The 16,501-nt window shown below is 47.7% G+C and overlaps 1 protein-coding gene across 1 annotated transcript in view; it reads left to right on the top strand.

Annotated features, from left to right (window-relative positions):
* SFXN5 (sideroflexin 5) overlaps nucleotides 1-16,501 on the top strand; it is a 58,649-nt gene that overhangs the window by 32,333 nt on the left and 9,815 nt on the right. The window contains exon 7 of the mRNA XM_010142718.1: nucleotides 4,400-4,517. Coding sequence (XP_010141020.1) covers nucleotides 4,400-4,517 — 118 coding nt within the window. The remainder of the gene's footprint in view (nucleotides 1-4,399; nucleotides 4,518-16,501) is intronic.

The raw sequence follows: 16,501 nt of genomic DNA, 5'->3' as shown, positions 1-16,501 counted from the left end.
TCACATCATCGTGATCTTGTGGCAGAGGTGCCATGGCATGTCAGCATCCTTGCTCAGCAGTGGCCAGGGCTGTTTTCCTGTGAAGCTCATAAAATTAGGACACTTCTGGGATGGATCAATATGACACAGCAGCTCTGGCTTAGCTAAGTCAGTCTAACCGTGAAAAAAGGAGTCTCTTGGTGGATAGCCAGTGCTCAGCTCATGGCTTTGTGGTGCTGGAAGGGCATTTTCTTCAGCTTAAAATATGTTTTTCACTGCAGAAATGTGTGTGAGTTGGAAGGTCCTCTTGGACCTCATGTTCATGGCCTTTTGCAGGAGATACTCTTCTTCAGCCAGTGTGTGCAGAACATTTCCTGCAGGTGCTCTTCCTCCTCTGAAGCACAAAGTCTCTCCATCCAGCTAAACCCTCGCTGAAGTTCGTTTAAACTAAACAGCTGCCAGCAGTGACACCTTAAACTGCTGTGGCTGTTTCCAGAGTAAACATTGAAACTGCTCCTTTAATTATGTCAATCAAGCACAAAAATCCCCCAACCTCACTCGCTTTACATCTGTCCTGTCCTCTGGAGGGGGCACTGGGGTTGCAGCCCAGAGCAGGAGATGCTCCTTGGCAAGGATAACGGTGGCCTGGCTGGGCAGGGCAGCAGGCAGAGCTAATGGTTGCTACAAGAGCTCAGCATTCCCCAAACGACCCAAAACGAGTGAGAAAAGCTCGGAAACACCCTTTGCAGGTGGCAGAGAGACCTGTGGGGCTCTCTGAAGCAGAGACGTGGGATGGTGCTGGCTCTGGGAGGTTCTCAGCAGCTCTGGAGGCTGGGGTAGGACAACCACCCCAAAGTCTGCTTGCCCATCAGAGAGGTGTGAACCCTGGGCTCTGGGATATCGCCGGATGCCCCGAGCTTCAGCCTCCAGCGCTTTTCACACCCCGCTGGCATCCTCGGCGTCTTGCAATGTATGTATTAGCTTTGAACCTGTTTATACCAAACACTACAGAAACCCCACAGAATCTGTCAGCTGGGAGACTTTGGTTAACTCCTGTCATATTTAGTTTAGCATCTGACACCTCCTTCTAGACAAATACAGCTCTGGTTCACTGAACCCGATAACTCCTTTTTAGTACAGCAACTGACTTCCATATGGAATAAATTACGGTACCTCTTGAAAAATGCCAGAGGCGGCTGCCAAATTATGCAAAATTTAAACCACTAATGAACAATGTGATGAAAGTTGAATGAAGGTGTATTTACAAGATCTACAACACACTGTCTCTGCGGAGCAGATGTACTGTCTGCACAAGCATGCGTGTGTCTGTGTATATACCTACGTACATGCACACTCATGCATATTCAAACGACACCCGTAAGGTCTAGCTGCTGGAGGTAGCTCCCTTAACAGTGAGTGCTACCCGGGATCAGAAGCTCCCCAGCCTTTTTAGTATCTGCCAGGCAAATTTTGTGAAGGCAAATTGCAGAAAGAAAAGACATTAGGGGGGTTGGAAGGGGGTTAAAGAAGCAAATTTGAAAAAAAAAAAAAAGAAGAAAGAGGGAGGAGGAGGGAAGTATTGCAATGTTCTTTGCCAGCCCAAGGTCGATGTAGAAACATGGATCACTCATACAGCGAGGCAGAGCACTGGTGCCAAAAATTTCCTGTCTAAAACTGGGAACAATAAAGCATACATAGTATTTTCACCCTGCAGATTTCCAGTGTGAGACCTTCTCTTGGAGCAAACTTTTCGATCCCATGGGATCTAGTGGAAGGTGTCCCTGCCCGTGGTGGTGGGGTGGGGCTAGATGATCTTGAAGGTCCCTTCCAACCCAAACCATTCTATGATTCCATGTTGTGTATTCTGTGAGCCAAGGTGTAGTTCACCAGAGCCTGGCCAGTCCTGGCCTGTCTAAGTCTGGTGACAGTCCATAAATTGGTGGTGATCGAACCCCTTGGCAGAGCACACGAGACTTGTCAACTAATTCGCTCTTCAGAAGACTAATATATTCATTGTATTTATTTTTTATCTGCTAGAATACTCTACAATTAAACCCTTTGGAAACATCGAATCATTCCCTTTCAATGGGGGGCTAATGGGTGAAAAGAGGGGTTTTGATTGCGTTTGACAGCGAACAAAATGCCGTCTGCAATATTTAATATTCTTCCGAGATCCGTGTCAAGAGCGAGGGTGCTGGGGACGGAGGAACGGTGGACCCCTTGACTAATTATGAGTCATTTATTCTGAACCAGACAAATTTTAGAATCTGAATCCCAATTAAGACATTACACTATAAGTGTTAATTAGTTCCCTCTTCTTTTTTAAATTGAGCCATAACTCTTCTTAATTAGGAGGTTATAGCCATTGTGATTTGAACTGGCCTGAGTTTGAAGCCCTCCTGGAAATCACACCTGGGGGCTGTGCCGGGGATCATTTTAAATTAGTTGAGTTTTTACTTGGGTGATTATAAGGTCCCCAACAGGGCAGTAATTAAAGAGGGTGAAGCTTCCAAATTAAGATGTCAGGGGTGGTATAAGCAGTGATGTCTTGGTTCTAAACCGTACTCCGGGGTGGCTTGAAGGATGCTGGTCGTATGATTTTCTCAGCGAGGGCTCTCATGGATCACAACAGCTTAAGCAGGAGAATAGATCAGTTCCAGGAGTTGCCCCCCTGCATCCCAGCAACTAGTTATCACATCTTATCGATGGCAATACTTGAGCGTTGCTTTCATTAGAGATGGAGTAAGGTAACCTGCTGTCCTGACTCGGATGAAATCCTCGTGGATTTCTCCAGAAGTCGAACTTGAGTTATATCGTGCTCTGTGCAAAGCAAAGTAGCTCAGTGTTGGAGAACAGAAGCCTGGCTTTCACAGCACAAATTGACAGGATCAACTCCGTCTCGATAGCTTATTAGTGAGGAGCTGAGATGTTGGAGGAGTTAAGGCTCTGGAGCTTGTTTTCCTTCCCTGCTTCCCCCAAACCCTCTCAAGATGAAGACAGCTTTCAGCAAGCATTGCTAGCAAAGGGCGAAGAGTCTGAATGTTCAGACACACAGACAACGCACAGCACGGTAACAAGTTCCCACACATCAGCTGCTCCCTTAGAATTCATCAGGTGCGTGTTGGTAGCCTGCAGTAAACGCAGAGTCAATGGGGGTTGAGGTAATCTGTTATCCTGCATGGGGAGAAGTGCCTGCAAAAGCACTCGTGCCTGTGCCAAAGTGGCGTGTCCTGATGTGGGGAGGGTTGCTTGGCTCTTGTTTTTTGTGGTGGGCACCTTGCAAATGGTGCATGTTGGATTAGAAGTGCTTTTTAAAGCCTCGGTGATGGTAACCACAGCGGTGTTCAGTGGTTAATGGAATCTGATTGTACCTTCCTGGCCCAGCAGAGAGTTCCTAAGTTATCACCCTCATGGAAAGGCATTAACTAGCAGGTCTTTGCTCGTGTTTGATGGCAGAACACCACGAGGCATTGGCATCCTCAGGATGAACAGAGGAGAGCCACGCATTGGGACTAAGGCTGTAGCTGATGACCCCGCAGCGAATCTGCTGACTCTCTCCATTGCTAATATCCACCCAACGCTCAAACAAAAGTCACTATCAAGTTGCAGGTTTATAGTCCCAGTTGTCTCAGATTGGTAGAAAGAACTGGAATGACGGCTGTCTTTTTGGTGTAAATCGCTGCAGAACAAACCCCTCAAGACATGTTTTTCCCCTTAACATTTGTAAACTGTCTGAGGTCCTGGACCCTGGAATACACTTAACATGCACCTTCTACCAGCTACACGTCCCTGTCATTTGGTGTGAATCACGTCAGAAGGGTCACTCGATGGGTCATTATCAGAACCTGACCTTGCAGGTAGCTCGAAGTGTTTGCTGCTAACAAGTCTTGAGCTCATAAATGTCCCCTGGGGACAGCAAGTGTTAAAACATCCTTTTCACCCACTCTGCAGATGTTTGATTTTTAACAAATTAAGGTATTGTCGAGTTTACCACTTTATTACCCCATTAGCAGAGTCGTGTCTTTTTCAGCACCACCCCACAGAAGGGTGAACAAGTTCACAGTATCTCAGAAGAACTTAATTTCATTCTGCTCACTCAGCATAGTCTCCAAAGCCTTAATGCAGGTGACACCTGCGTGGGGCCAGGTCACCTCGTGTGCTGTTTACTCCAGCGTGAGATGGTTTGAAGTGGGGGGAGCCTGTGTGAAGCAGTCCTGTTTTCATTTAGGAGAAGGGCTGTGTAACCCCAGAAGATGCAAAAGCCGAATGTGCAGCTCAGGGTCTTTTGTGTTGACCTACTAAGAAAGAACGTAGACCAGTTAGGGAGACCAGTGGCTCTGGGTGAACACCAGTGTCTGCTCTGATGATGCTTGCACTCACGTGCTCTATGAAATGGTCTAACAAAGCCTTTCCTTTCCAGAACATCTCTCCTGAGGTCCCGTCCCCGGATGATTCTCCCAGTCCAAAGCCTTGTGTGCCTCGCTGCCTTTGGCCTGGCCCTCCCCTTGGCCATCAGTCTCTTCCCGCAGATGTCCGAGGTCAGTACATGTTTGGTCGCTGTGGTGGGGTATCTCAGAGGGCCTTACCCATGCCACTATTTGTTTGTCCTTCCTGCATAATGGTCTCATTCCTATGGGGCCTCCTCCATTTTTGGATGAAGTCAGTAGCTGTCTTCTTCACATGAACAAGTGCAGATTTACCGAGCAGATGACGGTGATGTTGGTTCCTCCCATTAGCACATGCACAGCGCAGATTAACGTCACATGGCTTTGCCATACTTCTAACCAGTGTTTGGATCGTGCGGTGGGAGGTACCCTTCAAGCGAACAGAGGAAGAACTGAACAGAGGAATCTTTGTCCCACCCAGCAAACGCACCTTTTACAGACATGGGATGATCATGTGTTCCTTCTCCCTTCCATTGCATCCATTGTTCTCCCACAGGGGTGGTCTGCTCTAGGCCTCTCCCATAAGGAGGACATTTAGTAACCAAAACAACAGGGATCAGGAGGACAATGAGGTTGGAATAAGGGGGTTTTAAATGTATGAGGATGGTGTTTTGCCTGCTTGATCACTGGTCAGAGCAGCCTCTCAGCTAGCACAGAGGGTATCTGGTCCCTCTTTCATGATAGGTCAAGTCTGGTCAGATCACAACGTAAGAGATGTTGGTGTTTCTGACTGATGACTTCTGCTCTGAGGCTCCTGCTGGGTTCGTCCTGTCCTCTCTGGGGACGTAAGCTTAGTCAGAGCCAAGCCGCACAGGGAAGAACATGGCTCAGCTCACCCTCTCATGACAGTGGTGTTTCCTTGGTGTTAACATAGTGAAAATAAGTCTTTGTCCATGAAGCAAAGAGCCTGGGATGTACGTTTGATGTGTTTGAAGCTTTTCCCAGAGCTTTTTGCAGGCCTTCTCATCTTCCAGCCTGGCTCTGGAAAGTCACAGCCTGGGGATGAAGAGAGGAAAACTAGCCAAGGAGATGGGCAGAACGACATGAAATCACTCGTACCTGAGTACGGCTGAGGTGTATTTATTTGGAAGTCATTGATTTCGACCATTCAGTGTTTGGAGCTTATAGATTTGCAGATTGTAAATCTGTACATTAGTATCACAGTTTCTACTGATTAATTCACTTTTTTTCGGTCTAGATGGGTTTATCCATGACTTCTAGCCAGGGAATCTTGTTGTACACTTGTCTGCTAGACTGAAAAATGCGTTACAGATTTCTTGTTGTCCTTCTAGCTGTTTACAGGCAGAGATAAAACTGTCCCTTAATCTCCTCTTTAAGAAACTGAATATAGCTCAATCTTGGAGTCTCTTGCTAAAAGATGTGTTTTCTGAAGCTTTAATGATTCATATGGCTCTTCCTTAAACTTTTTCTAATTAGTCAACATCCTTTTTGGAGCCCTTCCATAAGAACCAGGCACAGCATTCCAGTAAGAAGTTGCACAAGTACCAGTTGCAGGAGCAATGTGGTTTGTCTGCTTCTGCTTGGCTTCATACAGCCACAGAGCGTGTTAATCACTCCGGCATGAGCTCAGCCTTAGCGCCTTGTCCATCGGTTCTTTGCTGTGATCCCAAGTTCTGCTCAGAGGTTTGGGTTATGAAAGACTGAGGAGTGTTTCCAGGTCTTGTTCAAGGTACAAGTTCCTGTTGGAAGGCGACTGGGGCTTAGAGCATCTCTTATGCTCACATTTCCAGGGAAGGCAGCTTCACCCACCAGAAAGCAACCACAGCCTTTCCTGGGAGGTCTCCTTCAATCAGGGGAGGAAGATCACAGAAGGTACCACCAACCTCATTTACCCCAAAGATAACATTGCCACCGTTCCCCCAAAATGGTTCCCCAGGCCATAGGTACACCCACTTTGTACCCAGAGGCAACTTTGTGTTTGACCATTGCACGATGCACATTGACCTCTTTTCTGCAGCTGACCATGTGATCCAGAGGTCTTTGTATCGGTGACCTGAGCTCCTAGTTACTTACCACTTCCCCAGACTTTGTGTCATCTCGAGCCTTAAGTGACAGTCATCGTGTATTTTCTCTCTTCTCGTGTGTCAATAGCATTGGCCGAATGAAACCATTCTTTCACCATAGACAAGAAAGCCCCCCTACAATTCGGGTTTGAAATTCAGCATTTTGTACATCTCCAGTATTTCCCGCAGGCATCGCTTAGCAGGGTCTTCTCTGAAAGAGTAAGTTTTGGTTTCAAAACTTCAGTTTTGGTACTGGAATCTGAGGCATTCAGTGTTGGGGTTCTACAAAAATAGTAATTTGTTATCTTAGATTCTTCTAAAAATGAAGCTCACAAGGTCTTTTTTGCCTTTTGTATTTTAGCTTTTCGGGTGACCGGTAATTTCGAATATATAGTATCCGATATTACAGCATGAAAAATCATGTTGATGCTAACAGCTGAATGAATTCTAGCCCACAAGGACGATTAAGGTCTGGCTTCCTTCAAAGGATATTCAAATTGCAGGCATCAGGCAATACAGCACCACTTGAAAATGACCTTCTGAAAGCAGATGAAATGTTATCTGCAGTGTAAACATGAATCAGCGCTGATTAGTAGATCAAACAGAATGACGTGCTCTCTGCCCACGCTTCATGTCAGTGCAAAGAAACCATTACAGCTGGTGGTATAGCTCATTACCTACTGGGAGCTCAGCTCTGCTCAACTGGAGTGCGCTCCGTGCACGCAGCTGGGCCTCGCATCTGTTGGTGCCAAGGAATCAGATTCTCCACAGCAGCCCGGCCTGGTCAGTCTTCCCTGTTATGTTTGGGTTCGTTATAAAAGTGCGTGAGTGTGTGTAAAGGGTGTTCCTCCCATTCTGCAGGAATCTCATTGGTGGTGACTGTGGGGATGCACATGGGAGCAGATCAAGTGATTTATCGGAGACAATCTCTCCAGAGCTGTTACTTTAGTCTTGGATAGAAAATCTGAGTTTACTTGCAAAAAGCATTTCTCAGAATTACAGAATCAGAGAAACACAGACTGGTTTGGGCTGGAGGGGACCTTCAAAGCTCATCCAGTCCAGCCCCCTGCAGGGAACAGGGACATCTGCAACTAGAGCAGGTTGCTCAGAGCCCCAAGGGCCAACCTGACCTGCGATGGTGCCAGGGATGGGGCTTCTCCCACCTCTCGGGGCAACCTGGGACAGGGTCTCACCACCCTCAGTGTCAAACATTTCTCCCTTCTCTCAGAAGGTCTGAGTCTCCCTCTTCAGTTGAACCCATCACCCCTCGTCCTGTCCCAACAGCCCCTGCTGAAAAGCCCCTCCCCATCTTTCCTGTAGCCCCTTTCAGCACTGAAAGGCTGCACTAAGGTCTCCCTGCAGCCTTCTCTGCTCCAGACTCAACACCCCCAACTCTCTCCCCTCTCCTCCCAGCAGAGGGGTTCCACCCTCCCATCACTCCTGGGGCTCCTCTGGCCCCGCTCTGACAGGTCTGTGTCTCTGCTGGGCTGAGGCCTCCACAGTTGGACCCAACAGATGATGCAGCCATGGACACAGAGCGACTGAGATCATGCTGTGGTGCCGAGCACTGCCCAGGGAGTAAGTTATTAGCAACAAGATGTAATAGGCGTGTTCTGTTCCAAAATTATGATTATGGTCTGAGCATCAACTCTTTCAGGAATTGTAAATGAGCCAAATTCTGCCCTTAATCACACGTTCACAATCCTTTTTCTTTAGTCAGAAGCAAACACAGAAGCTGATGTGTTATTAAGCGCTTGTTTTAGCATGGAAGCTTGACTGGCCACTTTTGATCCACTCTTCTAAGGGGCTCAAACTTACAACTAGTTTTCAAGCAGAATTGAAGCCTTGCAATAGGTTTAATAAAAGCGCTAGATAAATGCAGCCACCTCATCACATCAGCTGAAACTGCTTCAGGGTTCTACCTGTTTTAAAGTAACATAAGAGGAATCAGAATTCAGCTCCGGGTTCCTATCACCAGGAGCACAAATATCAGCTAAATGAAAATTGTGGAGCTGAACAACCTTCATGTACTGGGAAGGGTAATGCACTCAGATCTTCTCTTGGGTCAGTATACTTAGTCCAGGTGAGACCTTCTACCATCCTTGATTTTGTACAAACGGAAACCACTTTGATGTCTGTAAGGGTGCTCCAGGCTTAGGGTTTTTTCCAGAAGTTGTGAAGGTCACCTGATAAAATTAAAAGCCTAGAGTCAGCCATAAAAACATGGGTCCGTGCGACTAAGAACGCTTAAGATGCTAAGAAATACACTTTTCATCCCAATACAGTGTTAACTCCGGTACCTAAATGCATCAATCTGCATTAATTCACTGCTGTTAAGTTTAGGAGAAACATCTAGTTAATGCATTTAGCCCACAACCTCCAACTGCCTCCCATGCCCCCCGGGGAATCTCTTTTCTATCCGCCTATCCTACAGCATCCCTACTGACAACTCCTACTCAGCTATGCACTGCCAATAGAAACAGCTGTGACAGCTCCAAACTGAAAATGGGACTTGTGCAAATGAAATTCAGTGTAGCACCGAAAGAAAGAAAGAACCGTGGGGTTGCTCTGCACATTTTCCACCCTTTGGTCCCTGCTCGTCCCCATTGTTCATTTTTCGGTGTCCGAGAGGATGCTGCTGGACTTCCAGGGTGCTGCAAACCCACCGAAACTCGTCTCATCCCATGCCCGGAGCGATAAAGAAGGATAAACCCAGGTGAGAAGAGGAGCTAAAGCAAGAGGTGATAGCAGAGGAACCTTTCCACTAGCTTGCCCTCTCCATGGTTTGAGTTTGAAGGCCCTGGGTTGCTGGTTAGGGCGAAACGAGCCATCTTCTGGAATTAGGCTGATTTCAGCTGAAAGCCTTTTCTTAAAAATAATCTTCCTTTTGGATCTCCAGGACAAGGGGAATAAACAGCCTAAAATCCAAGGCTGAGCTATTGTTTTCCAATCTGTTTTAGCCTTCATCTTGTTGGCAGGCTGCTTTAGAAAAGCAAAAGGTTAATGAGCCAATGTGCAGTGGGATTATTGCAGTAAAGATGACAGTGAACCAGTAATTACTAATTAGATGCAGTTTAACAGGAGGAACAAGTGAAATCTCCTCTTCACCAACTGTCAATAATTAGCAGATTTGGTGAGGTTGAAATGTGTCCACAGTTAAAAGGCTGATTTTTTAATGAAATGGCACTTGACAAAAGAGCTGTATGGAGGTCACCGCCATAGCCCTGGAGACGCTTCCCTATACCATACTTAGGAGGGAAATCAGATGCAAGACAGCAGGGGGTCCCCATGAAACCATTTCTCCCTTGGGATTGCATTGCACGGGGGGAGGGGAGCAGGAGGGATTCTCTGCAGTAATTTTGTCCAACTTGGATGAGAAGCAAAGGAAAGGATTTGCCAGCTGCCATGGGGAAAAATGTTTGAGAAGTGAGAAGTTCGGTGGTATTTCTTTGCTTCTGGGTCTGAGGAACGGTTTCCTCAGAGTCTGGTAACCTGAGGATGCTGGCCAAAGTCTACTCTTGGGATGGAGGTTGGTCTTGGAAGGAACTCCTCTTCAAAAAGAAGTGGCACAAGGCCCTTAAGGACTGGCAGGAGGCTGGAAACTCAGTGGTATGTATCTCGCGAAGACTGCAAAAGATTCAAGTGGTGCCCTGAAGATTTGGTTTCATGCTGACACACAGGTGATGCTCCATCGTTGGGCTTCTGAAGCATGAAGAGGTTCACCTGAGGTTCCTCTCCTGTGTGCTGATCAAATTTCTCTTCTGGCAAAGCAACTATTGACACAGGCAAGAGTATCTTTACTTTCCACGTGAACTTAAGATGGAGAGGTGATCTGTGGGAGCTCCTTTAATGTCCATGAAACTTCTTACTTGAACTGAAACCCCCAGGATTTATATGCTACTGAGTGGGTGAATACTGATGTGGTTCAAGTCAGGCTGCAGAGGAAACCCATGGTAGTTGGGAATGCATTGAGCTCTGTTCTGGCCTTCAGGTGAAGGATGGTGCTCAGCAAGGTGTTCTTCAGTAAAGACGGACTCGCTCCTGTCAGAGGTTGGAGGACAAATGAGTGATCCCTTCCAGAGCATAGTCCAGCACCTGGCAGAGTAAAGTGATGGGAGAGGAGATGCTGTTTGGGGAACAGCAGGATGATACTGCTGTGACTACACGCAAAGGTTGCACGACACTCAAATGTTAGTTGCTTGCCCATCTTTTGTAAGAAATAATAGCCTGAGGAAATCATAAACTCCATCAATACTTCTAAACCTAGGAGGGTCTGGAAACCAGCTGGGTCACTAGCCCATGGTGTCCAGCCTGGTTAATTGTCCACATCCCCTCTGGATCAATTTGGGCTTCGCAGCTAATGCTGGAGGGTCTTGCTCCCAGGGACTGCTCCCAGCAAATAAAGCCTCCCTCTTTGGGGGAGTTTGGCCATGGGGGTGCAAGTTGTGCCACACCGGTTGTCCCTGAGCCAGGGTTCTGGTTCGTGTTGTTTCACACAGCCAAGGCCCTGCATGTCCCATTGCAAGGAAGTTGTGGCTTGATAATTTTAGTCTGGAGCCTCTCTAGGTTAGTTTGATCTTTGGAGCTTTTCTGAGCTGATTTTTGACATCAGAGGACCATGACCTTAATCTTGTCTTATGTGGAAGTCATGTCTTCCTGCGCCATGACAGGACCACACCGTAGCTGAGCAGTGGAGAGGCAAAGATCTCTTCAGCCTTTGCTTTAAGCATCCGAAACTGTTGCACACAAAGTGAAGGGTGCCTCGTGTCCTCCTCTACTACTGATGGACCCCATCCTTGCCATCAGCCTGGGCATGGACCTGGAGTCTAGAAACCAAAGTGTTTGTCACCAGCTGTTTTTGTGACAATCCTTCCCTGCTCCAAATCAAATCACAACCCTGGCCATGAATCTCCATGGCGTCACCAAAGCAGCTCAAAGCACTGTGGGATCCACCCCATATACTCAATCGTGCTGTCTCAGTAGCTCATGCAGCGAGATGGGACCTCGGTCATGCAGCACAACAGAAGTCCTCACCTGTACATCTCAGGAAGGTGACTGCAATCTGCTGAACAGGGAAGGATGGCTTGAGGCTGCACACTAAGGGACGAGCAGTGACCTTGAACCTGACTCTGGGCTAAACATCCAAGTTTTTGGCAAGGTTTTGATCTCCCTTGGTTTGAAACAGGAGCATTTCTACCATTTGCTTCTCTGACATCTCCCTTCCTTCCGTACTCTCACCAGCCCTCTCTGGTTGAGAGCATCAAGCAGAAGAGAAGACGACATGTTCCTGGCTTAGCCCCCCTTTCTCAGCCCCTAGCTCAGGTTTTCCTTCACCGGTGCCAGCTATCGGGGCAGGGTTTGTAGACCCGGCATGTGTTTCCTGAGGAGCCTGACTTCACACACCGCTTCCCCCTTCCACCCTTTGGCATTCCCTTTACACCTCCGCTGCTCTCCGCCCCCTCACCCCCCTCAGCAGCCTGGCATCTGCAGAACACCTTTTCCTGTCAAAGCAGCCAGGAAAAAAAAATAAACATCGCCACAGCTTGTTCCCTGTGCTGCAGTTTCCCTCAATTCCCCCAACAACTTTGGTTTCCTTCTAATTGCGTTGAACAGGAAAGCTGCTGCCCGGAAGCGCGCTAGCATGGAGGAGTCTCTGCGTTACTGGAAGATTTTAGGTGGCGTGAGAGGGTTTGGTGAGGTTTGGTGGTGTGCTTAGGCTTGCAGAGAGGAGCACTGAGGAGCCAGAAGGGTCTCTTCAAAGGATGGTGATGAGCTGTTACCACCATCGCAGTGGTTGTTGGTTAGTTCTGTGCACTGTAGATGCCCATTGTAGGCCTCCTACACAGGTTCTTCTGTCAGGAGAAATCTATATAGTGGGAGGTGTCCCTGCCCGTGGCAGGGGGTTGGAAGTAGATGATCTCTAAGGTCCCTTCCAACCCAAACCATTTTGTGATTCTATCCTGTGATTCTGTGACCTGCTCTTGGCTGCAGAGACCTGCCCTGGTTCCTGCTCTCACCTTGAGTTTCTCTCCCTCTGCCATCATCTCCCGTGTGACACAGACAGAAAGGAGCTTTTGCTGTATTTGCTTTAGAGCTTGCAAGGTCCGAGCATCCTTCATACTATGAATTTCTAAGTCAAAGTGGCAGCAGAGCTTTTTGGGAGCTCAGGCATCTTGAAGGCAGGGACATAGTCAGGCTTGCATGCTCTAAACCCCCTTCTGAAGCCCATCTCCAGGTGAAGGTATTCCTAAACTCATGGGGATGTTCAAGCTTGGTAGTCCTCTCCTCCAGTTCCAGTGATGCTTTAGCCTGCATTGCTGAACCAACAGCTGCAAGCGCCCTACTGCTTCAGGAAGGGCTTCACTTCAGTGGTTGTCATTGCTGCGGTGAGCTTCTAAAACTCAAGTAAACCCGAAGTTCCGGATTCTACATGCCTGTGATATTCTTGTTCCCCCCAGGTCATGAAAACCTCCGAATCCTCGTTATTGTATCATAACTCCTCATCACTACCATGTGATGCTCTTTTAAGTTCTTTTTCTGGGACTGTAGGAAGAAGACAGGGAAGATGTGGTGCAGACATTTCCTTCTGCCCTCATCCAGCTGGGTGCAGCAGCAAACCCCTGGATTAAAGTCTCACAGGCTCCACATCTGCCTCACTGCAAGGTCACCTCCCATTTCCCACGCTCCCAGCGCACTTCACTGCAATGCCTTTTTGATTCATGTCCTGGCACGACTGAAACTCCTCTTGCTGTGGGGTCACTTAGGAGACGTGGCTAGGAGAGGTGGAACCAGTTTCACAAAGCGAAGAATATTTCTGGATGAGGACATCTCCCCTTTCCATTTTTCTTTTCCCCATGTCTTCCCCAAAATCAAAGCATTTTCCGAGACTACTCACTCCCTAATGGCTTGGGAGGTCTCAGTCACTTCTGGGAGCAAATGTCCTTCTTTCCAAGAGGAAGAGGAAGGATCTGGTCTTCAGGGGCATCAGCTCCACCATCACTCTTTACAAGCCCCTAGGACATGTCGGCGTGGTTAGATTTACAAGTGCTCAGCCTGTTTACACCTTGCGTTGTAATTATTAGGCTCAGTGACATCTCTCGTCTGGGGAAGGTCATGAGTGAGCAGCGCGCTGATTGATTTGGAGCCTGTGCCTTTGTTCTCACGTTCCCTGTCCGAGAGGCTTTGATTTGTGACCGAGCTGGTTTTTGAAGTCTGCCCGTGAGAGTGGTCCTTTGTTTCACGACCAGTGTTCGCGGGAGTCAAAGGTGCTGAAAATTTTACAGGATCTGGCCCTAGAAACCGTAACCTGGACCAGCAGAGTTTGTTCTTGCTGGGAAGTGACAGCTTGAACCCACAGAACTGTTATTTGTGGTCATTTGCGGTGGGTGTGGGAGAAGGGACCCCTTTGTACCGCCCAGGGGCTTCAGCAGTGGTGTCAGACGGGATCTGGTTTCATGTTTATATCCCTGTCCCTGGGATACAGGTTCAAGTATGTAAACTATCTGTCCTGCAAGCACAGGCTCCTGCAGGTGTGTGGGTGCTGGTGGGCATAAAAAAACATTCCTGACACCATCTCTTTTGAGGAGTCTTCACCTCCTGATGGCTATAAGCCATTAGGAGTCAAAAGAAAGAGCTGACATCCGACAACTCCGGATAAACAGCTAAACATTAACCCTTAACGTGGCTCAAAAAACATACTTAAAAGGCACTTTGTGGAAAGAAACCACTTTTTTTTCCAGGCCTGTTAATTGCTGTCTTTCTTCAGGACACCTTTCAGCAGCACCTACTGTAAACAGAGGGGCTCCTCCTGAAGCACTTCCCCCAAGGATTCCTGCCCTGCTCACAGGGGAGCCCACAGAGGTGGCCGTCCCAGTCTCCTCCCGCCCTGTGCCATCCTCTTGTGGGGCTTTGGGTTTGCTGGTTTCTTCCTGGCATGAAAGCCAAGTCCTTTCCTCTCCTTCTGCCAGCCTACCCTGAACACTTCATCCCCTTTCTTGGTTGCCATCTTTAATTGGAGCAGCTGGGTTTGTCCCTAGCTCTTCCCCGGCTGTTGCCTGGCTTACCCCTCGCTTTCTGCACAGGGCTGGAATCATCCTTTTCTGCACACTCGGAGATGGTTGGTTTAGCTCATCTGAACCAGCCATAGCTCAGACTGCTCCAAGTGAGACATAGAGGATATGAGCTCAGGAAGGTGGTCAGTTGTCCAGGTTTGCCTGCTGTAAGCATGCTTGCTTGCTGCCGCGAATATCTTATTGATCACATCTCCCACGCACAGGTATACATCATGATCTGTAACTGATTTTTAAATCATTTGGATCCAGCAGCCTGTTCCTGGTGAGGCCGATAGTTCTTCATGAGAAGGAAATGTGGTGGAGGTTGGGATCCTGAGGAACTGCTTAGCCTCTTTAAAGCAACAAGGTCATCCCTAAATCCTGCAATACTCATCGTACTCGTTCTTCATAACAGCAGGAGGACTGCACGGTTTGATGTTCTCACTAAGCAAGTGCTCTCTTCCTCAATGGACCTGCTGGGGGGATTCTTACCAGAATGGACCCAATAGTTCATTTTCATCAAAAGGGAAACTTGCTTCATTTGTAATGTCCACGTTCAAAAGCAGGATTTTTTTCTTCCAGGAGAGGAGATATGACTCTAACTCTCTTTGTGCATGTCTCTCACTCCAGCAAGGAGCAGTGACCCTAAACACTGCAATATTGGGGGGTCCCAAGATCATATTTTAGGCAGGTTGATGACTTCTCCACCCATCAGTTGGCTTGAATGTTGTGCAACAAAGTATACACCATGTAATGTGAGGCATCTTCCTTGAGGCCAGGAAGAAGTTTCTCTTGCCCTACACACTATTGACTGAGCCATGGATGGTTTTAGGAGAAAGTCTTCTCCTGAAGAAGGTACTTACGCCGTGAGGCTGGGTGACCTAAGGTCAGAACACCTCTGTTTCTGCTGTGGTACCAACCTAAGACATCCACCTCTCCAGAGCTCTTGTAGTTAATTCAGCGTGGCAGAGAGTTCACCTCAGATCACGTAGCTCCTACACAGGAGCAGACCTTCTTCTCCAAAGGAGGTCCAGAGGAGGGGGTTTCTTAGCTCCTGCCACGGCCTTTTGTGTAGTCCTCTACTTCATGGATAACACATCATGCCATGACCTCAGTGTATTTCCATCACCACTTCGATTCTTTGCTCAATCTTGTTCTTGAACTTCTACATTTCTGTGTATGGGTGTTAAGTTTATGTTCCTTCTGTCTTTTTTTTTTTTTTTTTTTTTTTTTTTTTTTTTTTTTTTTTTTTAAATACTTGAGGTTTCTGGTGCTGTGGGCAACCATCTTCTTTCCCAGGAGACTCAAACCCACATTCTGCAATGACTTGGGGACAGTGTCATGTGGGGTGTTGACCTTTCAATCTGTTTACAAAGGGCGGTCTGAGAGACGTGTGAGCCCAGTGCCAACCAAACACAGCTCCTAGGAGTGGCTTTCATTTATCTCACTATGTCTGTTCATCATTGATCTCATCTTGAGACACCAGATGAGTTCCCATGGAGAAGTGGAAGGTTAGAGCTTACCAATGGACTGGTTTGGGGTGGTGAATGAACATGGGGACCAGAACACAGGAGTAAAATGTGGCTGTCAAAATGCCATGGTACAGGACAGGCAGGGACACGCCAAGCAGCTGAAGCAGCCTTAGGTGCCTGATGTCATATATTATCATCCCACCTGCAGACGTTATCATCAGTCATTTCTACAGCACCGGAAACAAACATGTCACTGGGTGAGGGGAGCTTGTTGCCACAGGGACAGTTATGCTCTGCTCCAGTGGCCTAAAACACCATGTTGTCCTTCTTCCCAGCTGATTAAAATGTTGGGGTTTCTTTGATATGCATATTATTTTTATTTTGAGAAGCTGTGATACGCTGGTTTGCAACTGGTGAAGTTGCAGTTGGATGGAAGTTAGGTGGATGAAAAGCTGGACAGGAGCCGCCAACGTGCACTGGCAGCCCAGAAGCCACCCGTGTGCTGGGGCCATCCCCAGCAGCGGGGGCAG

This window comes from Buceros rhinoceros, unplaced genomic scaffold, assembly GCF_000710305.1.
Source record: "Buceros rhinoceros silvestris isolate BGI_N320 unplaced genomic scaffold, ASM71030v1 scaffold4799, whole genome shotgun sequence".
NCBI lineage: Eukaryota > Metazoa > Chordata > Aves > Bucerotiformes > Bucerotidae > Buceros > Buceros rhinoceros.
This window is presented reverse-complemented; position numbering and strand designations above follow the sequence as displayed.